Source organism: Tachysurus vachellii, chromosome 20 (assembly GCF_030014155.1).
Source record: "Tachysurus vachellii isolate PV-2020 chromosome 20, HZAU_Pvac_v1, whole genome shotgun sequence".
In the NCBI taxonomy this organism is placed as follows: domain Eukaryota; kingdom Metazoa; phylum Chordata; class Actinopteri; order Siluriformes; family Bagridae; genus Tachysurus; species Tachysurus vachellii.
Window position 1 is genome coordinate 18688496 of NC_083479.1, and position 24490 is coordinate 18712985.

The 24490-nt window shown below is 37.1% G+C and overlaps 2 protein-coding genes across 2 annotated transcripts in view; both read left to right on the forward strand.

The window, feature by feature from the left end:
* Positions 1-2131, forward strand: part of gnaz (guanine nucleotide binding protein (G protein), alpha z polypeptide) — a 54175-nt gene extending 52044 nt beyond the window's left edge. The window contains exon 3 of the mRNA XM_060895931.1: positions 102-2131. Within this exon, the coding sequence (XP_060751914.1) occupies positions 102-446 (345 nt within the window). The 3' untranslated portion in view covers positions 447-2131. The remainder of the gene's footprint in view (positions 1-101) is intronic.
* Positions 2132-12923: 10792 nt separating this feature from the next.
* Positions 12924-23602, forward strand: rab36 (RAB36, member RAS oncogene family). Its single transcript, XM_060896085.1, has 11 exons — positions 12924-13030; positions 15084-15176; positions 17790-17881; positions 18143-18217; positions 18366-18467; positions 19976-20040; positions 20151-20202; positions 21879-21960; positions 22385-22475; positions 22618-22734; positions 23263-23602. Exons 2-11 carry the CDS (start codon positions 15123-15125, stop codon positions 23319-23321), a joined length of 789 nt encoding a protein of 262 aa, XP_060752068.1. The 5' UTR covers positions 12924-13030; positions 15084-15122; the 3' UTR covers positions 23322-23602.
* The last annotated feature ends 888 nt before the right edge of the window (positions 23603-24490 follow it).

The following is a 24490-nucleotide window of genomic DNA, read 5'->3' on the forward strand; positions in this document are numbered from 1 at the left end:
GGTAGAAGTTTGTTCTTCAGTGATTTTTCTATCTGCTCAGATCCATTTCATTTCTGTTGCTGTGTGTTCTTAGCTTCTTCTTTTCTGTATACTTCCTACAGAGTCGCATGGCAGAGAGTTTGCGTCTGTTTGACTCCATTTGCAACAACAACTGGTTCACAAACACCTCTCTCATCCTCTTCCTCAACAAGAAGGACCTGCTGGCTGAGAAGATCAAGCGCATCCCATTGACCGTCTGCTTTGCCGACTACAAGGGCCAGAACACCTACGAGGAAGCGGCCGTCTACGTGCAGCGCCAGTTTGAGGACCTGAACCGCAACAAAGAGACAAAGGAGATCTACTCACACTTCACCTGCGCCACTGACACCAGCAACATCCAGTTCGTGTTCGATGCCGTCACGGACGTGATTATCCAGAATAATCTTAAGTACATCGGCCTGTGCTAGGACCAGTGGATGGGAGGGGAGACGGGAGAGAGTGAGAGAGAGAGAGAGAAAGAGAGATAGACAGACAGACAGACAGACAGACAGATATCTGGCTTCCCTCACTTAATTGTTATAGTGCCATGGAACCATGATGAGAACAGGGACAGGACAGGTGCTACCACCTTGATCAAGCTTTTACTCATGATAAGTTAATGGTTATGAATTTGCAACCTGGTATACATGTGTTTGCACTGAATTCACATACACACACACACACACACACACACACACAATCACACACATACAGTACACACATTTGCTTTTGTTTACTCACAAAAAACTTGGAATTCGTTGTCAAGTACCGGTTTGACATGAAAACACCGGTACGTTAAGACGACAGACACCCAAACAACTCCTGTAACCAATTACTTCCCAAACCTCTAAGATAGAGCAAGACTATCTCGTCCGTCCGACCTCACCGTCCGATTTCTTCTGTTCTGTTCTGTCCTGTCCGATTTACACGCGTACTTTGGAATAAGGTTTTTAAAAAAAAAAGTCTTTAAAAGTTTACTTTTTTAAAACAATCATTTTTAATCATACATAACTTACACAAGCAAGATAACAGAAGTCAAAGAGAAAAAGAAAACTTTTCCTTTCGTTTCTTTCCAAAGGTGAAAACTGCCAATGTACAATGTTGAAATAATGCAGCTTTTTACACGCTAACACTCAGATCACCCATAGAAAATGCTCTTTTGGTTTTCTTTTTGTTTTCTTTTTATTTAGGTCTTTTGATTCCAGCTTGAGAGTAAATGTCTGATTTTCGAGGAGTGATACGTCTGAATATTAAGTGTTTCGTAAAGATCCAAAAGAGACGTAAATAGTGCCAATGTAAATGTAAGTAAATTGCAAACCCACCCAAATCCATTTGGGGTTTTTAATGTCAAAACATTCAAATATGCATGATTTTGTTATTTTGTAATTTTGATAAATTATAGTTTGAATTGTTTACTTATATTTATGATTTTACAAATATACTCCCAACACACCCACCCACTCACACACACACACACACACACACACATATATATCAAAATCAAAAAAACACTGTGTACACTTGTACAGCTGTTTTTCCGAGAGGTATTTATTAAAAAGAGGACTATAAGCATAGTCGGTAACTTGTGTCCGGTTCACACTTGGATCCGATACGTGAATATAAGTCAACGATATGCTGGTGATTGTAACAAAACAAAAAAGCAAAACAAAAAGAAACCAAAAAAGGATTTTAAAAAGTATATGAGCAAAAAAAAAAAAAAAAAAAAAAAAAAAAAAAAACGAAAAAAAAAAAAAAAACAAGAAGAGAGTCTTATATAAGCAGACGAAACCTTCCTCTTTGTTCTGCCGTCATTTCGAGTGGACGTTGTTCTCAGTATGGTGTGTAAATAGTATGTGAGGTGTTTGTGAGAAAAAAAAAAATTCACTGCGTGATCGGCAGAAAAACAGGACCACACCATACTTTTCTTCTCCTCCGTTTCTTTCATCCTGGTCCTTCTCCTCTTCGGCTACGATGATGTGCGACCATCCCGTGCTAAGGGCTTTAGGCTTGACTTTACACGATGTCCAATGAATACAAACAGACAAATATTTAAAACAAAGTATAAAAGAACAATAAATAAATATATAAATAAATAATAAAAAGATTATGCAAACGTCTTTCTGTGTTGCGTTTTCTTTTGGGAGGTGAACTCGGATACCGCGGTCGAGGAGTTCGGCTAACAGAATCACACGAATTAAAGAGATTTGACCCTCAGACTTATGATGGACTGAGAAACACACACAAAAAAATCAAATGTGCAGATTTACGTGAAAAGCCACAAATTAATGACACAATCCACAGAAACTCGAGAACTTTGGCAACTTTTTCTCTTTAACATAAATTTGTACCATTTCATTTCTTAGGTTTGACCTCTGAATGTTTGAAGCTAGAATTCTCCAGCTAAGTTATATAAGAAGCTGATGATAACATACCCACAATCTGCTCTGCCTTAGTTATTTATATAAAGACTCTGTGTCTGTATCTTCACCGGCTTGTAACTGACATCAAACCTAACATTTCACCATTTGGGATCAGGTGGAAGGTTGAAGGATGAATATGAAATAGCAGGAATCTCTCTAGATTGTGCAGGAGATCATGTTCCTGTGTGTAAAATTATGCTGTATGGGTTTCCTTCGGATTCCCAGGTTTCCTTCAACCTCCCTGAAACATGCGTTGACTTTAAATTGCTCATAGTGAATGATTGTGTGATTAAATGCTTACTTCATAGGTTCATGGTGGCCTGCACTGAAAAAAAGAAATATGTGGTCAATCAGATTTAAGAAACTATATCCATATACATGACCAACCCCCCCATAACAACCCCCCCCCCCAATAAATAAATAAATACATAAATAAATAAGGGTGCTCTATAGAAGCCTTGGAGAGCAATGAAGCTTTTATATTAAAATGGTTCTATAAGTCAAAGAATTTGTAACGGGTGCCATTACTTTTTGCAATACTTTTATCTCTAAGTAGATGAAGCTAAAAAGGTCAAAGTCGATTTAATTTGTAAACTAATTCCGACTGAAATGATGAAACACTTCAGTAAGAGGGAGGAGTTTCGATGCTATCGATACTGCAGACGATTTTTATAACACAATGTTTGTTTGTTGAAAAAAAAAAAGAATGAATTCATCTAAACTTGAATATTCTCATGGTGTTCTTTTCATTAAAACTTTAAATTAAAATTAGTTCTAGATATGAAATAAACAGTGTTGTGGGTTTGATTCTCATCTCTGTGTTTGATTTTAACTCTGGGTTTTAAAGAATCCACGCTCAAATCATGCTGGATGTAAACAATGAAAACGAATCGTGTTAACGATCCTCAATTCAATCACGTGGAACCGAATTAAGCATCGAATGAAGTCAATTCAACAAGCTTTTTTTTTTCTTTTAGTGTGCAGTGGACTGGAGTAGCATCCAGGGAGTGTTCCTGCATCATACCACATCACTTACTAAAGATGACTAAATGAATGAATGAATAAATTCCGCAGAATCTTTGCCATCCTATTACACACCCAGACGAATGAATTTTAAATGAAAATTCCTTTTTGCTGGAAAATTCCACTCCTGTTATTCCATCTGGATGAGCAGCCTCTGTGTTTAAATGGAAGTGCATGGTTTTTGCGTAAGTCTGTCTTAGATTATTCTGGGAAGCCTCCACCCCTCTGCTGTATTCCGATAACACACACACGCACAGAAATACACACTCTCTGTCTCTGCGTGCAGTCCACTCCCGACACCCTTGAAAATCCAGCAGCCCCGGCAGAACCGACAAACAATCAGGGCACTAATTAAGTGTGCAATTATATTATTCTGAAATTGATGAAAGTCTACAGGGAGTTTGTACACGTTGAAAACAAAAGCGTACGCTTTCAACATACCACAACTGGTATGCTTCATTAGGACAAGGAGACATTTGGGACGGTCACACATTCCATGCCAATTAGCGTCCAAACCTTGGCCGACCCCCGTCGCTGTTTACAGAAAGCCTCATTGTTTGCACTGAAAAAGAAAAGCAATGTGTTTGCGAAACTGAGTCGATCTGAATGAGAGAAATGTCTGTCCACCTCTCACTACGTTCAAACAACATCGGCCTTTCAGCATCAGCGACAAACGTCCTTAGAAATATACAGAGCATAAAGAAACGATACACTGAGGGATAGCATGGATCGTTAGCCATAAACCATGTAATCGTGTTGTGTATGTTTGCTCTGTGTGTGTAGGTGTGTGTTTGTGTGTGTGTGTGTGTGTAGGTGTGTGTGTGTTCACATTGGGCGGCTTGAGTGAGAAGTTGTGCATCATTAAAGCTCAGAAAATATGACGTGTAGAATGTTTAACACTGGCTTTGGCAGTCAATGTGCTTTTTCTGCTTTAGTTTGTTCCTCTTGGCGAGGACTTGAGGAACTTCACAAAATCCCACAACAAATCTTTCTTGTAGAGCTTATTTACTCTGATTAAGGTCAATACCCATGAAGGTCACTAAGAAAACACTGGCATTGATTTGAACTTTGACACGGCTACATCGAACAAATGAGGTACATAAAAAAGGTGGCCATATTGGATGTTATTTCCCCACTGGTCCTGTCTTCTGAAGTCTACAGTCTGGATGCGTACATGATTGTATGTATAGCTCTGCTTCACACTTTAGGACAGCTTGATTGACTCTGAAAAGTAACATCATAAATAATAGATTTATGTAAATTTGGGATTTTGGGGCAGATTTTGCATCTCTTAGACAAACAATTCTTTTGAGGATAGATTTACAGTTTAAGCTTGAGTTCATTTGTGAAACTAAACCCTTTATGTTTAGTGTAATGTGAGCTTCAATTCAATTACCCATTCAATTCAGTTTTATAGGGGGGGCACGGTGGCTTAGTGGTTAGCACGTTCGCCTCACACCTCCAGGGTCGGGGTTCGATTCCCGCCTCCACCTTGTGTGTGTGGAGTTTGCATGTTCTCCCCGTGCCTCGGGGGTTTCCTCCGGGTACTCCGGTTTCCTCCCCCGGTCCAAAGACATGCATGGTAGGTTGATTGGCATCTCTGGAAAATTGTCCGTAGTGTGTGATTGCGTGAGTGAATGAGAGTGTGTGTGTGTGCCCTGCGATGGGTTGGCACTCCGTCCAGGGTGTATCCTGCCTTGATGCCCAATGACGCCTGAGATAGGCACAGGCTCCCCGTGACCCGAGGTAGTTCGGATAAGCGGTAGAAGATGAATGAATGAATGAATGAATGAATGAATTCAGTTTTATTTGTATAGAGATTTCAACAATGAGAAATAAAAAATGTAAATAAACACTTAAATAACACTTTTTTTTAATAATGAAATTTATATTCATCCCTAATGAGCAAGCCAACGGTGAAGGTGACATGGAATTTCTCTTTAATGAAAAGTAGAAGATCTTTGAAAATAAAAAAAATTTTGTTAAAAAAAATTTAAAAAATTAAATTTTCACTTTTATAGAAAAATACTAATTTTATAGGGTATATAATATGAAATATAATAAACCAAATATTAAAATAAATAAGATAAAATACTAAGCATAATAACAGTATAATAACACTAAAGAAAATCATGTATCTTGTTATATGTTTACATTTCCAATTTAAAAAATTATTTAAAAAATGTATTCAAAACCAAATCTATTGCTACTCTTTTCAATATGTTGCAGCTTTAAAATTGTTCTTTTTTTTCAGATACTTCATCCACCATTTTTAATTTAATTTTTTGCTGGTGTCTTCTTGACTATGCCCTTTTTTCAGTAGGGTAGTGTTCAATTTTGAAAGAGAAAATATGTGTCTATAATAATAATAATAATAATAATAATAATAATAATAATAATAATAATAATAATAATAATAATAATAATAATACTGATAATAATAATAACAATAATAAGAAGAATAACAACAACAACAACAACAATAATAATAATAATAATAATAATAATAATAATAATAATAATAATAATAATAATAAAGCAATTCCTGTATGTCATATATAAAGTTTATAGAATCTCATGACTGGCTGTTGATATGAATGCAGAAATGGTTGTAATATCAAAGTTTTCATCAAAGGATTAATAACTGATTAACTGATTGTCTGTCTAATGCTTTCCCAATAAGAGCATTGATTTGCTACTAAATATGTTCTTGCTACATAAAATGAGTAAAATTACCTAAGTACTAAAAGCCATTAAGATCTGCCCCAATGTAATTATACTCACACGAGCTGCTGTGAGTCGTAGTGAATGTTTTTTTAATTTTTTTTTTGGGAAATGTGCTTCTGCTCACCTTGTGTTATTTCTCCAGCCATAAGGATGACCTGCTGTTGATGAAATACAGCCCAAATCTCAGGGAGGAAAAAAAGGATGGCTGTTTATAGTGACAATAAAACTGAATGAATTAAAATGCCAGGCAAGATTGAGCCACTCAGGCTGGTGTGTGGCCTTGTGATGAAGTGATGAAGGAGAAACAACAAAAACAGGCAAAGGGGAATCTCTCTCTCTCTCTCTCTCTCTCTCTCTCTCTCTCTCTCTCTCACATGCACACACACACGCACACACATACATACACACAGACAGATTTTACTTTCCATGTGAGGACCATCTCCTGACATAATTGCATTAACTCAGCTAATTAATGTATTCTCTACACTAGTGTTAATTTCGTCACCTATTTTTAATTTAATCTTAGTCTTAGTCTTGTGCCAAATGTCCTTGTTAGTTTTAGTCATATTTAGTCATTCACATATCTTTTTTTGTTAGTCAAGTTTTAGTCGACTAAAAGTCTCGTCATTTTAGTCTAGTTTTAGTCAAAAGAAAACTCAAGGTATCTTAGTCAAGTTTTAGTCGACTAAAAGTCTTTTAATTTTAGTCTAGTTTTAGTCAAAAAATTGTAGCCTTTTTTAAAATAACACATTAATACTGAGATTATTACTGATAAACATTTCAGTAAAAAAAAGTGTTTCACATCTCAAACATTGGTTAAATGTCATAATGACCTGACAAAATACACGTGTTGAATGATTTTTGTTGAATGCAAATGTTAAACGTGTCTGGTTTTCAATTTCTGATTTAGGAGACACATTCACAAATGATGAACCTGTTCTGAAGAGTATTTTATTTTAACCAACACAATTCAAAAGCTGGGGCCCAACAGACTCCGACTGACAACTTAAGTTACAAAGGTTTTTAAAACTGTTTTGGTTGCCTTGTGTCTCATGTTTCTGTTCAAATCAGAAATAAAATAAATATACTCAGAAAAACTGAAAAGAATAGGTCTACTTTACTGTGGGCTTAAAACACAACCTATTTACAGTCCGTGAATCACAAAAGTATCAGTGAGAAGTTGAGAACGCTCGTTTAAACAGTGCATACACTCGAACTTGACTGCACATCACATTTTTTACTTTATTGATACTGCTTTTAATCGTAATACAAAGACCGGTCATCGGGACATAAGCTGTCATGTACAATAAAAGAGCCTGTGCAGCGACAGGAAATATAATTTAACACAAAAAGCCTGCCTAGAATTTTGTCTACACAAACACTAAACACCGCGAAGCCGCGAACTTGTTCCGAATATTTTAAAGGCGTAACAGCTGATGAAAAAGCAGAGACAATTGTAGACGAAAATGAAGAGATTTTATCTTAGTTTTTATTTTATACAAAACATTTTCGTCTCGTCTTTTTTCGTCAACAGCATGTTAATTTAGTCTTAGTCAGTGGTTTTGGACAGTGGTGCAGTCTTGTCATCAACTCGTCTTAGTCATGAAAAAAAAGGTTGTTGACGAACATATTTCGTCTGACGAAATTAACACTACTCTACACCTAAATCTAACACCAAAGCTTAATGCACAAGAGAGTCAGGTGAATGCAGGTTGATTGTGCAATGATGTGCAAAATGAACAGAATTGCAAAGAGAAAAGAGTTGATGCAGTCAACAATACTACAGTACAAATATTACAGTGAACAATACTACAGTCTACAGTACTGCAGTGAACAATACTACAGTCTACAGTACTGCAGTGAACAATACTACAGTCTACAGTACTACAGTGAACAATACTACAGTCTACAGTACTACAGTGAACAATACTACAGTCTACAGTACTGCAGTGAACAATACTACAGTCTACAGTACTGCAGTGAACAATACTACAGTCTACAGTACTACAGTGAACAATACTACAGTCTACAGTACTGCAGTGAACAATACTACAGTCTACAGTACTACAGTGAACAGTATTTCAGGGAACAATACTAAAGTCTACAGTACTACAGTGAACAATACTGCAGTCTACAGTACTACAGTGAACAATACTACAGTCTACAGTACTACAGTGAACAATACTACAGTCTACAGTACTGCAGTGAACAATACTACAGTCTACAGTACTGCAGTGAACAATACTACAGTCTACAGTACTACAGTGAACAGTATTTCAGGGAACAATACTAAAGTCTACAGTACTACAGTGAACAATACTACAGTCTACAGTACTACAGTGAACACTACTACAGTGAACAATACTGCAGTCTACAGTACTACAGTGAACAATACTGCAGTCTACAGTACTACAGTGAACAATACTACAGTCTACAGTACTACAGTGAACAGTATTTCAGTGAACAATACTACAGTCTACAGTACTACAGTGAACAGTATTTCAGGGAACAATACTAAAGTCTACAGTACTACAGTGAACAATACTACAGTCTACAGTACTGCAGTGAACAATACTAAAGTCTACAGTACTGCAGTCTACAGTACTACAGTGAACAATACTGCAGTCTACAGTACTACTGTGAACAAGACTAAATTCTACAGTACTACAGTGAACAATACTAATGTCTACAGTACTACAGTGAACAATACTAAGGTCTACAGAACTACAGTGAACAATACTAAGGTATACAGTACTACAGTGAACAATACTGCAGTCTACAGTACTACAGTGAACAATACTGCAGTCTACAGTACTACAGTGAACAATACTGCAGTCTACAGTACTAAAGTCTACAGTACTACAGTGAACAATACTACAGTGAACAGTACTAAAGTCTACAGTACTACAGTGAACAATACTACAGTCTACAGTACTACAGTGAACAATACTAAAGTCTACAGTACTACAGTGAACAATACTACAGTGAACAATACTACGGTCTACAGTACTACAGTGAACAATACTGCAGTCTACAGTACTACAGTGAACAATACTGCAGTCTACAGTACTACAGTGAACAATACTACAGTGAACAATACTACAGTCTACAGTACTACAGTGAACAATACTACAGTGAACAATACTACAGTGAACAATACTACAGTCTACAGTACTACAGTGAACAATACTACAGTCTACAATACTACAGAGAACAGTACTATATTCTAAAGTACTACAGTAAACAATACTACAGTCATCAATACTCAAATCTACAGTAATAAGGTATACAATACTACTCTAAATAATACAATGTTATTACTAATTACTTATTAATTAATTCATGAATAATACTAAACTCAGCAGTAATAAGATCTACAGTACTTCGGTGAAAAAAATGAAGTGACCAATACTAAAGTCAGCAGTAGACTTGTTACATGCAGGAAGAAAACCCCAAACATTAGAAGGATGTATGAGCTCAAAAGCTGCACTTAAATAGAAAGAGCATCTAAACTAAGTGTCTGGTAATAATATCATTGTTGATAGAAAATATTCAGCACTAGCTTAGTTCACTAGTCTCGAACCTGACTTTATACCTGGTCCTACCTAGCCAAAGTTAAAAGTGTCAATTTAAAAGTGTCTTGTTGTATGGCAGAGTGTACTTGTGACTTACAGGCTCAGCACTTTCCTCAAGCGCTTATGAGTGCCTGGCACACAAATAGGGTTTAACAATCAATCAGCACCCGGGTGAATCTGCCTATGTGAAACATCTATTCAGCGTAGGATTCTAATCATTCAGCAAGCCACAGACTCCTGCAATGCAAGGGAAGTGCACTGGGGTCAGTGGGGGAGAATAAGCGTGTCATTATTGATCTGAAAGAAAATGCAATCACACCCATTCGTTGTGGTTATTTTATGCACATTTGCTTTGAGTGCTCATTAGAAGAGTGGTTGTTGGCTTAGGTGCAGTCCAAAACCCTGGAATGGCCTCTCTCCCTTTCTCTCTCTCTCTCTCTCTCTCTCTCTCTCTCTCTCTCTCTCTCTCTCTCTCTCTCTCTCTATCTGACAGACTTCCAAGGATTCAGGTGCTATATAAAAATGAGTGTGCTCTCTGACACCTTATGTGCACTTCAAACTGACAGATGGTTTTTGAAATTAGGCAGCAGCAGCTCCATGGGAAACCTGTTTCTCAGCGTAATAAAATACATAATTGTGTGTGTGTGTATGTATGTGTGTATGTATGTGTGTGAGTGAGTTTGTGAGAGAGAGAGAGAGAGAGAGAGAGAGAGAGAGAGAGAGAGAGAGAGAGAGAGAATCAGACCGGATCACAATAACCTTCTATTGCCATTTTAGGGTCTGCGTCTTATTGCAGTTTGATGATATATTAAAAAAGTAGGCTTTGATTGTATTTTTGTATTGTATAATGTTGTATTTTATATCCTATAGTATGCAAGTGTGCAGTCCAGTATATAGACAACGTTGCACGCTATCAAAACGTACCAAAAAGTTCTGCTGCCACCTAGTGAACATTTTTATAGTTTCTATGTCAGATGATGGCATGACTGAGTTCATTAAGTTCATCAGCCACATAAACTGTAATTATAGGCCTATTTTTTTGGGAGGGGTAATTAGTGTATTTGTGGATGTTTGAGGGTATTTATGAGTGTATATTTGAGGAATTTTAAGTAGATATGATAGTATATTTGGGGTAAATGTGAGTGGTTTTGTAGTGTTTATGGATGCTTGGGGTGTTTGGAATATTTATGAGTTGATATTTGGAGAGTATGAGGTATTTATGAGTGGATGTTTGGGGTGTTTGTGGATGTTTAGGGCATTTATGAGTGAATATTTGGGGTGTTTGGGCCATTTATGGATTGATATTTGGGGTGTTTGTAGATGTTTGTTGTATATATATGAGTGAATATTTGGGGTGTTTGTGGATATTTGGGGTATTTATGAGTGGATATTTGGAGAGTATGAGGTATTTATGAGTGGATATTTGGGGTGTTTGTGGGTGTTTGACATATTTATAAGTGGAAATTTTTGTGTTTGAGAAATTTATGAGTGAATATTTTGACTGTTTGTGGTATTTGTAAGTGGATATTTGGGGTGTTTTTGGATGTTTAGGGCATTTATGAGTGAATATTTGGGGTGTTTGGGCCATTTATGGATTGATATTTGGGGTGTTTGTAGATGTTTGTTGTATATATGAATGGATATTTGGGGTGTTTGTGGATATTTGGGGTATTTATGAGTGGATATTTGGGGTGTTTGGGGCATTTATGAATTGATATTTGGGATGTTTGTAGATGTTTGATGTGGATATGAGTGGATATTTGTGGGGTTCGTGGATATTTGGGGTGTGGATATACTAAAGTCTACAATATTAAATATACTAAAGTCTACAGTACTACAGTGAACAATACTACAGTCATCAATACTAAAATCTACAGCAATAAGGTATACAATACCACTCTAAAGAATACAAAGTTATTACTAATTAATTATTAATTAATTACTAAATAATACTAAACTCAGCAGTAGTAAGATCTACAGTACTACAGTGAACAATAATGAAGTGACCAATACTAAAGTCAACAGTTTACTTGTTACATGCAGGAAGAAAACCCCAAAAGACCTTTTGTGCAAACCACATTAGAAGGATGTAATAACTCAAAAATAATATCATTGTTGACAGAAAATATTCAGCACTACCTTTAAACACAGAAATAGCCTCAAACCTGACTTTATACCTGGTCCTACCTAGCCAAAGTTAAAAGTGTCTTGTTTTATTACAGAGTGTACTTACTAAGGTGAGATCTAGTCATGGAGTAACACCATGAGATAACTTGGGTGGTTGTATTGTAGACAGCCAGAATAAGCGAGAATAAAGAAACAAACATTCAGCTAAAAGAAAACACAAGTAATCGGTGTACTTAAAGATGTCGTCCTTAAGTCCTTCCAACACCACTACAGCATGCACTGAAATGTCTTTCTACTTTCTCTTTCTTTTCTCCAAGAAACCTGTACGTTATAAAACATACATGAGTTAAGGAATAAAAAAATAACTAGATCAATGTAAAAAAAAAAAAAAATCAATCCAACAAACATACAAATAGACAAATAAATGCGACTGGATGTATCGATATAATTGAAATCTGAATTTAAAAGGTATACATTTAAATGTTTATGCATTTTTCTTTTATTGTGTGTGTGTGGTGTGTGTGTGTGTGTGTGTGTGTGTGTGTGTGTGTGTGTGTGTGTATGCTATGTTTGAGAATAACAGGTCACTAGACAATATTTGCTTGTAAAACTTGACTTTTTTGATGAGATTTATTTCTTTTAACTTTTATTCCATATTAGCAGTAAAAACTTAACTATCAGTGAAGTGAAGCATCTTGTTTTGGAGAAGAATTGTAAATGGACGAGCACGTGCTGACAGGTAAAGTCATTGCCATGGCAACCACCAGTTCATTGCAAATTCTCGCGATATTTCACAACCGTCGAGCCTTAAAAGCTTGGGTGTTAATTCGTTCAGTCACGCTTCTCTATGCTATAAATACTCATTTAACCCACTACAGTTACACCAAAATAGAAGATTGTTTTAAAAGCTTCATCACTTTCCCTGAAAATTCTTTCCAGGTATGTATTATCGCGAGATTTCCCAGCCAGTCACGTGACTTCTCTTACCTCGCTCTTACGGGGAAGATGAATCACGTGACTTCTCAGGCAGCACCGTTACCATGGAGCTTTGGGTTGACTGATGCAGAGGACGCGCGTGCACAGAGATTGCGTTTCTGACTAAATATTAACCAAATAAAAAAGCAACAAACGTCAGAATTGGTGAGTAGAAATCGCTGTCTAGCTTTTTAAATATCTGAAATGTTAAAGGGAAAAGGATTTACTGCGCAAAAACGTGCAAAATTGGCCGTATAATGACGCTGCTAATTAATCTTAGGGTTTTTTTTTTCAACTTGCTAAACATGGAAACTAGCATGCTAACTTTTTTTATTTAAATGACTAGAATCATTTAAATAAATATGATCTTTAATCTGCTCTTTGTGGTATTTGTTAGATGTCCTTAAATCCACAGGCTTTTCATAGCAGGGGTTCACAAACTTTTACATCCAGAGACAATAATGCAGTTATTCTGATATTAAACACAACTGTGTGAATAAAATTAATATATTTTTTTATTATTAAATAATATATATGTTTAGGAAAATGTATTAAATCATATAACAAATCATATTTATTTATTTATTATTTATATAATATTTATTATTATATAAATAATACATACATAATTTATATCACATTTATTGTGATATAAATAATAAATAACTAATTTACATCATATTTATTATTTTAGAAATAATAAATACATAATTTATAGAACATTTATTATTATATAAACAATAAATAAATAAATATTATTTGTTATATTATCTAATAAATTTTCGATACTATCTAAGCTAAACTACATCGAATAAATGATCTTTAACATATATTATTTAATAAATTAAAAATTATTTTTTTTATTCACACAGTTGTGTTTAATATCAGAATCACTGCATTATTGTCTCTGGATGTAAAAGTTTGTGAACCCCTGCTATGAAAAGCCTGTGGATTTGAGGTCATCTAACAAATACCACAAAGAGCAAATTAAAACCAAATCTGATTACAGTAAAAAGTTTACATTCTATCTATATAAGATAGATATAAAGATATATTAAGTGCTTGCACACACAGATATTTATAGAATAACTGTATTCATTTCCAGGGACATTAATGCAGTTATTCTATAAATAGCTATCTTATATAGATATAATGTAAACATTTTACTATAATCAGATTTGTTTTAGTCTATTAATTTCCCAGTTAATTAGGATTTTAATGAACATGTGTAATAAAAAAAATAAAATAATAATAAAACATGTATAATAATAACAGCTTTTTTAAGGGGAGCAATAAGATAAGATAAGATATACCTTTATTCGTCCCACAATGAGGTAATTTCTCTGTTACAGCAGCAAAGAGAAAGAAATGCAAATATATAACAGAATAGAGACATAATATAATATATGTATATACAGTATATACACAACACAACGTATAAGTGTTGGCAGGGGCAACACTTGGCTCAACTGGGTTGTTGATTGGAGGATTGGGGTTCAAGGCCCAACACAGCCAAGCTGCCGCTGCTGGGCCCTTGAGCAAGGCCCTCAACCCTCCCTGCTCCAGGGGCGCTGTATCATAGCTGCCCCTGCACTCTGACCCCAACATCCTCAGTTGGATTATGTGAAGAAAAGAATTCCACTGTGCTGTAATGTATACTGTATGTGGCGATAATAAAGGCTTCTATGCCTGTTCTATTCTATTCTGTTCTATTTTATTCTATTCTAAATACAGAGAAGAAAAAATAAACCACGAGTAGTAGTTACGCTAACGGACATATTGCGCACAGGTAATATTGCACGTTTTTCAAAATTTCTGCATTAAAGATTTTTCAAAAAATCTGCATTACTGTAATATATTGTTAAAAAAATAAATAAATAAATAAATAAATAAAAAGTGGTCTGTCAGAAGGCTGTGACGTAACACCAAGGAGAAATTCATTGTTTTGTTGTCACTCAGTTTACAACTTAGATTTAAACCTTTAGGAGCCAAATAGTTTTCCAGGTGCCAGAGGCGTTTTTCGTCTCCTAGCAAACAGCTGAGAAGGCAAAGAGACACTCTGCTGTGCTGAATGAACATTTCCAGTATGACGATATCATTATCTTAACCCACACCAGGCCTTTATGCTTCACTGCATTTCAGTGTGTAATGAGCATGATGATATGTGATTGTTGGTCCACTATGTCTGTAAGAAACCCGTCCTGCGTTTTCTCTGCAGACGAGAGCTTCGTCACTCGTGCCTCTGTGAGACGGCAGAATGCAGTTCGCTCCTCCTGTCAGCAAAAACAGGATTATCTCCACATTTCCAAAGGTACAGAGTTTGAGTTACCAGAACTGAATCTTCCATGCTTTAAAAAAAAAAAGCTTTCATTTATAATAAGTCTGACTGGAAGTATTATATAATTTAGTATTTCTTCATACTGTCACAGCATTTGTGAAAAATGATGTGGTAGCCTAGTGGTTAAGGTGTTGGTTTACCTATTGGATGGAGGTGAGTTCAAATCCCTAGTCCACAAATCTACCACTGCTGGGACCCTGAACAAGGCCTTTAACCTTCAATTGCTCAGCTGTAAACAATAATAAATATAACATACACCTTAGCCTTACACCTCCAGGGTTGGCGGTTAGATTCCTGTCTCTACCGTGTGTGTGAAGTTCTCTCTGTGCTTCAGGGGGTTCCTCTGGGTTCTCTGGTTTCCTCCCTCAGTCCAAATACATGCACTGTAGGCTGATTGGCATCTTTAAATTTTAGACTACAGAAAATAGGTGGAGGTGCATTAGGTAGGATGAATTCTCTTACAGTTCAGTTGCTTCTGAATTATTTTTTTCTCTACTCCATTCCCACCTACAGATGGACTAATGGAATTGTACAGTAATGCAGGGTGCTATTACTTTTATCCTAATGGAATGGCTAGTCTTATTTGATATCGGACTGCTTGCTTTTAAGTTATTATTAGCAGACAAATGAGTTTTACACTAAACAAACGTCAATAAACTGGTGTGTATGTAAGTCTTATGCCGAGTTTGTATCTAAATTCCCATCAGCACATGGACAGTTACAGTTGAGGCCAAAATTATTAGCCCCCCAGGAATTTTGGAACATTTTCCTAAAGATCTTTCCAATGTTTGCAGCATTGATAAAACTTGATATAATCAAACATTCGCCAGTGCTATTTAGTAGCTTTTGGTACATTTTGGAATATAAAATACATTTTTAGGCTTGCTTTATAATCAAATATAGTGAAAATGGGGTGGTCAAAAATATTAGCCCCTTGTGAATATTTGCTTTCAAAACACACCCAATTAATCAATCAGCTTTCAAAACACACCTAATTAATCAATCAGCTTTCAAACCACACCTGTGCAGTCAATTGGCTTCCTAACAACACCTGGGCATTCAATCAGCATTAAAGGACTCCAAGGAACAGGGCACTTGAACACATTATTGGGAGAGACTACTTTTACTCACCATGCCAAAGACAAAGGAAATCAGTCTTGAGCTCAGAAAGAAGATAGTGGAGGCTCATGATAAGGGGGAAGGCTATACTGCCATTTCCAAGCTTTTCACAGTGTCTAGAACCGCCGTACGTTGCATCATTGCCAAGTACAAGGAGACAAATTCTGTAAGAAACAAACCTGGGCGTGGTCGTAAGCGCAAGATTTCAAGAACCCTGGAGAGGAAAATAGTCAGAGATATCAGCAAGATGCCCCAGACATCTGCCAAGATGATTGTTGCTGACCTGGCCTCTTCTGGAGTTGATGTTTCAAGGAACACAGTTGTGAGGGCTCTTCATCGTGGTGGGCTTCAGGGCCATCGTCCCAGAAGAACCCCTTTACTCAAACAGCGGCACATCACAGCTAGACTGAGGTTTGCCCGTGAACATTTGAAAGGTAAAGATGAGTTTTGGGAGTCTGTGCTTTGGTCTGATGAGACTAAACTGGAACTGTTTGGGCACATGGATGTTGCTTATGTTTGGCGAAGAAAGGGTGAGGCCTTCAACCCTAAGAACACAGTTCCCACAGTTAAACATGGTGGTGGGAGCATCATGCTGTGGGGCTGTTTTGCAGCTTCAGGCACAGGGAGCCTTGTTCGGGTGCATGGCATCATGAGGGATAATATGCAGAAATCTGCTCGTAGTCTAGCCTTAGGTCGTCGCTGGGTCTTCCAACAAGACAATGACCCAAAGCATACATCGAAATTGGTCCAACAGTTCCTGAAGGATACCAAAACAAAGGTCCTGGAGTGGCCCGCACAGAGCCCAGACCTCAATCCTATTGAGAATCTGTGGCGAGTGCTCAAAGTGAATGTCCATGCTCGGAAACCACGTAATTTGGACCAGCTGGAGCAATTTGCAATGGAAGAATGGGCTAAAATCCCTCAGGAAACCTGTGCCAACCTAGTAAAGAACTACTCTAAGAGGTTGTTGTCAGTTGTGGCTCAGAAAGGGTTCACTATTGACTATTAATGACCGGGGGCTAATAATTTTGGACGTTTCATTTTTGCCCTTTCTTGTTTCAACTCACTATTTCAATTAAATATCCTAATCAAACTTAGTGGAGATTTTGTCTTTGTTATTTTGGAAACAAACACACTATAAAACACTTGTTGTTAATGGTCATTTCCATGGAGAAATCAAGAGTTTTGTCTAATTTCATAAGGGGGCTAATAATTTTGGCCTCAACTGTATATGATAAGTTTTAATGGGAAACCTTTTTTCTGAGCTAACTTGATTTTCCTAAAGAGCAGTATAGGTTTATGGTTTAAAAGAAATACATTTCGGTGTATCCAGCTTGATAAATAAGGCCCAATGTTACACTCAAGCTTGCTAAAGTCAGAGTATACTGTATACATCCACTTGTTTATCTTTGGGTTGAATGTGTGTGTGTGTGTGTGTGTATGTGTGTGTGTGCATGTGTATTGCAGTGTTATAACCCACAAGCCTGTCTACAGATGAAGGAAGACTGGAGCTCTAAAGCTAAACAGACTTTTAAAGACAGAGCCACCAGGCAGCAGGGGTGAGAGCTGCCACTTTTCTCCGTGTTGATTTATGCAATCAGATGCGAGTGCTCCAGCAGACATGCGCATCATTTCCTGCGTCAAGTCAAACTACCTTGCATGGTGTATTAGCAGTGTTGTAGTACTCCAGACTGGACCTGAATCCACAAATCAATGATCCCAGACTGCTTATAAATTCTTGAATATGAATATGAATAACAATAATTTAAAGGGCATCTGTGCTTTAAAAAACTGTTATATTTTCTGTCTAACTCTTTTAGTCTGGACAGGTTGAAGATGTCGAAAGCCGTCATTGTTGGAGACCTGAACGTAGGAAAGACCTGCTTAATTAACAGGTATGTGAATCTGAACACTGGCAGTAATATGAAACGTGTAATAATGTGAAATGTGGACTTATAAGGAATTAGCTGCAGTGTGTGAAGTTTATTTGTCATTCTGCAGTGTGTTTTCTGGAGTATAAATGCAGACGGTCTTGTGCTTTAGGTTCTGTAAAGATGCTTTCGATCGCGACTACAAGGCCACCATCGGGGTCGACTTTGAAATCGAGAGATTTGAAATCTGTGGGCTTCCGTTTTCTCTTCAGATGTGAGTGCTGCTTCTTCATCACAGCTTAACATACATCCACTGTATTTACTGTAAGACGATTTACGGTTCCTTTATACGTGTGGGACTGGATACAGTCTGTTGACTAAAGTGTTGGTCTTAAGATTGGCACAACAAATCATTTTTATAATAATAATAGTAGAGGGGGGGCACGGTGTCTTAGTGGTTAGCACGTTTGCCTCACACCTCCAGGGTTGGGGGTTCGATTCCCGCCTCCACCTTGTGTGTGGAGTTTGCATGTTCTCCCCGTGCCTCGGGGGTTTCCTCCGGGTACTCCGGTTTCCTCCCCCGGTCCAAAGACATGCATGGTAGGTTGATTGGCATCTCTGGAAAATTGTCCGTAGTGTGTGATTGCGTGAGTGAATGAGAGTGTGTGTGTGCCCTGCGATGGGTTGGCACTCCGTCCAGGGTGTATCCTGCCTTGATGCCCGATGATGCCTGAGATAGGCACAGGCTCCCCGTGACCCGAGGTAGTTCGGATAAGCGGTAGACAATGAAGGAATGAATAATAATAGAATAGAAGGCTTTATATTGTTATATATACATTACAGTGTTTTTCCTTCACATATCCCAACTTCAGAGTTTGAGGTCAGAGCACAGGTTCAGCCATGTCACAGCACCCCTAGCATGACACAGCACCCCTAGCATGACACAGAACCCCTAGCATGACACAGCACCCCTAGCATGACACAGAACCCCTAGCATGACACAGCACCCCTAGCATGACACAGAACCCCTAGAACATTGAGGGTTAAGGACCCTCAGTGGCAGCTTGGTAGTGCTGGGGCTTGAACCCTGATCTTCCAATCAACAACCCAAAATCTTAACTGCTTGAGTCACCACTGCTCCATGCACTTATTGCCCCACTCCATTACTGCAACGTCCAATCACTATACTAAGAAACTCATAAGAAATTTATCAATATCTCTAAGAATTTACTTTTCATGCAGGTTATTATCAGTAATAGAAGCTGTAATGAAAACTGTTCAAGAAGAACAAAAAAGAAGACTTAACTATGAAAAAGCACATATTGAGTCAAGCAGTTATTGAAGGAACTTTCTTTTTAGGTTTATACAAACTTTTTTTTTTATAAAGCTAGTGAGAGTTAAGTGAGATTTTTCATCAGGAATTGAATTAGCCAATCAAGTTACTGTATGCAAAGACATGCCATGAAGCAGCAGTTTGCCATGGTGAAGGAGGTGGGGTTTGTTGTCTTGGGGACGTGTCTAATCTGCATATTCATAACTAGATTTCTTATTAAGGATAAAAGTGGTGATTTTTTATTTTTTTTTGTAAATAACTTTGCATCTGTTTTAAATTTTGATAATAAAACGTATTTGGCAAAGTTTAAGATTTCTAAAAACATTTAACATGAAAAACACAAAAAAGTCTGAGTCTGCTGTTTAACGAGTAAGATTTTAAGGAACAACACAATTCAAACAGTTTTCTATCTTTTCTGACTCTGTGTAAATGTTTTCTTTATCACGTAGCTGGGACACTGCAGGTCAGGAGAAGTTTAAATGCATTGCCGCAGCGTATTACAGAGGAGCTCAGGGTACGAGCCTCACTTCACATTTACCCATCTGTACTCAACATGCCACAGAAACCTCACACCCTGTACATCTCAACATAGTAAACATCATTTGGTGTGCTTTTTTTCCACAGTGATCATCACCGTATTTGACATGACCGACATTAAAACACTGGAAAACACCAAGTAAGTCTTAGATTTTAACATGGTTCACTAGTGTGATTTTATAAATACCCTGAAATCACTATGTGACACTATGTGATATAATACTACGGTGCACTGTCATGATAGATATCTAAATATCTAGCACTGAAACTACAGTGTCTTCTTGTAGTACAAGTGACCCGATAAAACAACTTCAAGGTGTTTAAACAGTAAACAGTATTTGAAGATGTTTTGTGCCATTTGTAGACATTTGTGCCATATGTAGAGGTTCAGTACCAGTTTAACAGGTTATGTACCTGTGTGAATGGTTTTGTACAAGTGTATGTCCTAATTATAGGGGTTTATGCCAATCATTGAGGTTGTGTATCAGTTTAATAGGTTCTGTTACAGCTGTTTTCTTCCAGTTGTAGAGGTTATGTACCAGTTGTAGAGGTTATGTACCAGTTGTAGAGGTTATGTACCAGTTGTAGAGGTTATGTACCAGTTGTACAGGTTCTGTACCAGTTGTGGAGGTAATGTACCAGTTGTACAGGTTCTGTACCAGTTGTAGATGCTCTGTCCCAGTTGTAGATGCTTTGTCCCCATTGTAGAGGTTATGTACCAGTTGTAGAGGTTCTGTACCAGTTGTTGAGGTTCTGTACCAGTTGTAGAGGTTCTGTACCAGTTGTAGAGGTAATGTACCAGTTGTAGAGGTTCTGTACCAGTTGTAGAGGTTATGTACCAGTTGTAGATGCTCTGTCCCAGTTGTAGATGCTCTGTCCCAGTTGTAGATGCTCTGTCCCAGTTGTAGAGGTTATGCACCAGTTGTAGAGGTTCTGTACCAGTTGTAGATGCTCTGTCCCAGTTGTAGATGCTCTGTCCCAGTTGTAGATGCTCTGTCCCAGTTGTAGAGGTTCTGTACCAGTTGTAGATGCTCTCTCTCAGTTGTAGATGTTTTCCGCCAATTGTAGATGTTTTCTGTGAGTTTTAGAGGTTCTGTGACAGAATTTATTTGCTTTCTGTCAACTGTAGAGGTTCTGTACCTGTTCCACCACCTTGGTGCCAGAACAAAAAAGAGTCTTGCTGTATACTTACCTCTTACCCTGAGAGATGGTATGACCAGTAGAACATCTGATCTGTTTTGAATCTGATGCATGCAGCTACCGGAAGCCAGTGGAGGAACGCAGCAGTAGGTGATCAACTTGGCTGATGACAGCTTGGCTGATCTAGCAGCATGGGACTGCTAGATTCTCAGGGACATCCAAAAGGGCTGTCTCTGTCAAATATGCTGCTTTAAAGCCAGACTGGTTGGGATCTTGGAGGTTGTTGATCTTTGAGAGATAAACAGACAGTTGATTACAGACGATGTGTTTAAGAATTAAAAAAAAAAGAGAGTAGTGATACCGGTCTGTAGTTACTGATGTCTGATGGATCCAGAGCAGGTTTCTTCAGAATGGGAATAACCCTTGCTCTCTTAAAGGTAGTTGGTACATGACCAAATGTTAGGGATTCATTGATGATGGTGGTGATGAAGGGCAGAATGTCTTGCGAGATTGTCTGGAGCATAGTGGAAGGGCGTGAATCCAATGGGCAGAGGTTTGGTACCAGTTGTAGAACAATATCAGGGAGCATCATCTGTGGTTAGAAACATATTTGTACAGTATGATGTAATGTGTAAGTATGTGTCTGTTGTTCTAAAGTGCACAATTTTCTCTTAGACAGTGGCTGACAGAGGCTCTGAACGAAAACGAACCAAACTCCTGTTTTATTTTCTTGGTCGGAACTAAAAGAGATCTTCTGGTGAGAATTCAGTCCTACTCACACTGACACACACACACGCACACACACACACACACTATTTTTATATTATTTAAAACAAAACATTACAAAACCGTTCCACTTATCGCTTACGTTACAGGAGCTAGAAACTGTCGCTCCCTTCAGACCCCCCCTTAACCGCTTATCAACAGTTACAAAGATTAATTAAACATAGAGCATCAAATGTTCACATCCTTGTAAATGAGCAACAATACAGTGTTAAAGCGAGCAAATAATTATTAATATAAACCTGCGATTTGGTCTCACACAATGAACTGACAACTTCTGACCGATCAGAATCCAGAATTCAGAACTTTAGATAACTACAGATGCGTAGCTGATAGACATTTTATAAAAATTAGATATTTTCAGCAATCACACACACATTTGTGTGTGTGTTAATTAGTCTCCAGAGGAATGCCAGAGGACGGAGAGAGATGCAGTAAAGATGGCGGCAGAGATGAACGCAGAATTCTGGTCGGTCTCCTCTAAAACAGGTAACATCCTCACTCCTGGTACTGTCGAGAGTCGCTACAGAAAATACAGCTTCTTATTCTCCATAGAGTCTGAAGTTTATTCTGAGCTGTGGGAATCATGTGTGTGTGTGTGTGTGTGTGTGTGTGTGTGTGTGTGTAACAGGAGAAAGCGTGCAGCAGTTCTTCTTCCGTGTAACTGCTCTGTCATTTGAAGACTTCGTCCTGAAGGACACAGAGCTCAGTTACAGCATGGCAAGGATCGGAGACGGAGACCTTATCAGTGAGCGTCTGCTATCTTCATTCATGTTATAGAGTGTGTGTGTGTGTGTGTGTGTGTGTGTGTGTGTGTGTGTTTGTGTGTGTGTGTAGTATTGTGCACCTCTACTATTATTATTGTTTGTGTGGAGTGTTTGAAGATCTTGGTCATGCTGGAGATGTTATATCTCACAGAATCCTGACACAGAAGGAAAATAAAAGAATGACTGAATGAATGAATGTTTGTTTTTTTTTGTTTTATTTTTTTGTTAGGTTAGTTTTAGGTTTGTTTTATTTGTTTAAGTATTTTTATTTATTTTTTGTGTTTGGTTATTTTTGTTTTTGTTTTGTTCATTTTTTTTGCTGTTTATGTTGTTGTGTTTAGTTTGTTTTGTTTTTGTTGTAGTAGTTTTTGTTTTATTTGATTTTTTTGACATGAATTAATAATAATAATAATAATAATAATAATAATAATAACAACAACAATAAGAAGAAGAAGAAGAAGAAGAAGATGATGAATGGTGTGTTTTTATATCGGTGTTTATTTTTGCAGAAGTGGATAAAAGCCCAGTGGCTGCTGAGGTGAAGGCAGAGAGAAAGAGCTGCTGCTGATCCTCTGGAGATGTTCTGCACTACATCACACTGATGACCTCAGAAACAGCACAGAAACTCACAGAAACACCCAGAACCTGCTCTGAGTAACAGGAAGTAAAACCCAGGACTTTTACAGCTCCAGCTTCATCGTGGTGTTTATTTTCTCAGTATTAGTGTGCTACATTAACCACTGCCATTGCAGAAATTAAATCAAATTCAGTTTTATTAGACAAGTTTGGAGCAGAGAAATAAAAACCTGACTGCCTTTTCACGGAAGATTTAATACAGTATTTAATTGGGATCAAACACTGGAACTGAGCAGATGTTTGAATATTAAAATCACAGTTATTAACATAAATTTGCATTTTTAAAAATAATTTTACCTATACTGTACTTTTTTTTTTTTTTACAACATTAAATGAAGTACAGTTTCTCTTATGGTGTGTGTGTGTGTTTCCTTTTCTTTTAAACCTTTGTAAGTTACAATGAGTATTAAATAATTAAAAAAATACACTTAGAAAATGATTAAATAAATATAAATATTTACAATTTCTATGGTAAAGACTCATGTATATATAGCTGAATTATTAAAATTAATAATTCTGAATGATATTTTTTCAGTTATTTTTGTCAGATAATTAAATCTGTTTAAAATTAATACATTAAATTAATAATATATATATACGTATATATATATATATATATATATATATATATATATATATATATATATATATATATATATATATATATATATATATATATATATATACACGTATATAGGGGGGCACGGTGGCTTAGTGGTTAGCATGTTCGCCTCACACCTCCAGGGTAGGGGTTCGATTCCCGCCTCCACCTTGTGTGTGTGGAGTTTGCATGTTCTCCCCGTGCCTCGGGGGTTTCCTCCGGGTACTCCGGTTTCCTCCCCCGGTCCAAAGACATGCATGGTAGGTTGATTGGCATCGGGTTGACACTCCGTCCAGGGTGTATCCTGCCTTGATGCCCAATGACGCCTGAGATAGGCACAGGCTCCCCGTGACCCGAGATAGTTCGGATAAGCGGTAGAAAATGAATGAATATACGTATATATATATATATATATTATTTTTTTTTTTTTTTCCCAAATCTATGGTCTTGACCATAGATTTAAAGTTGTTTTTGTGAGACAATTCTGAATTTTTGAATTA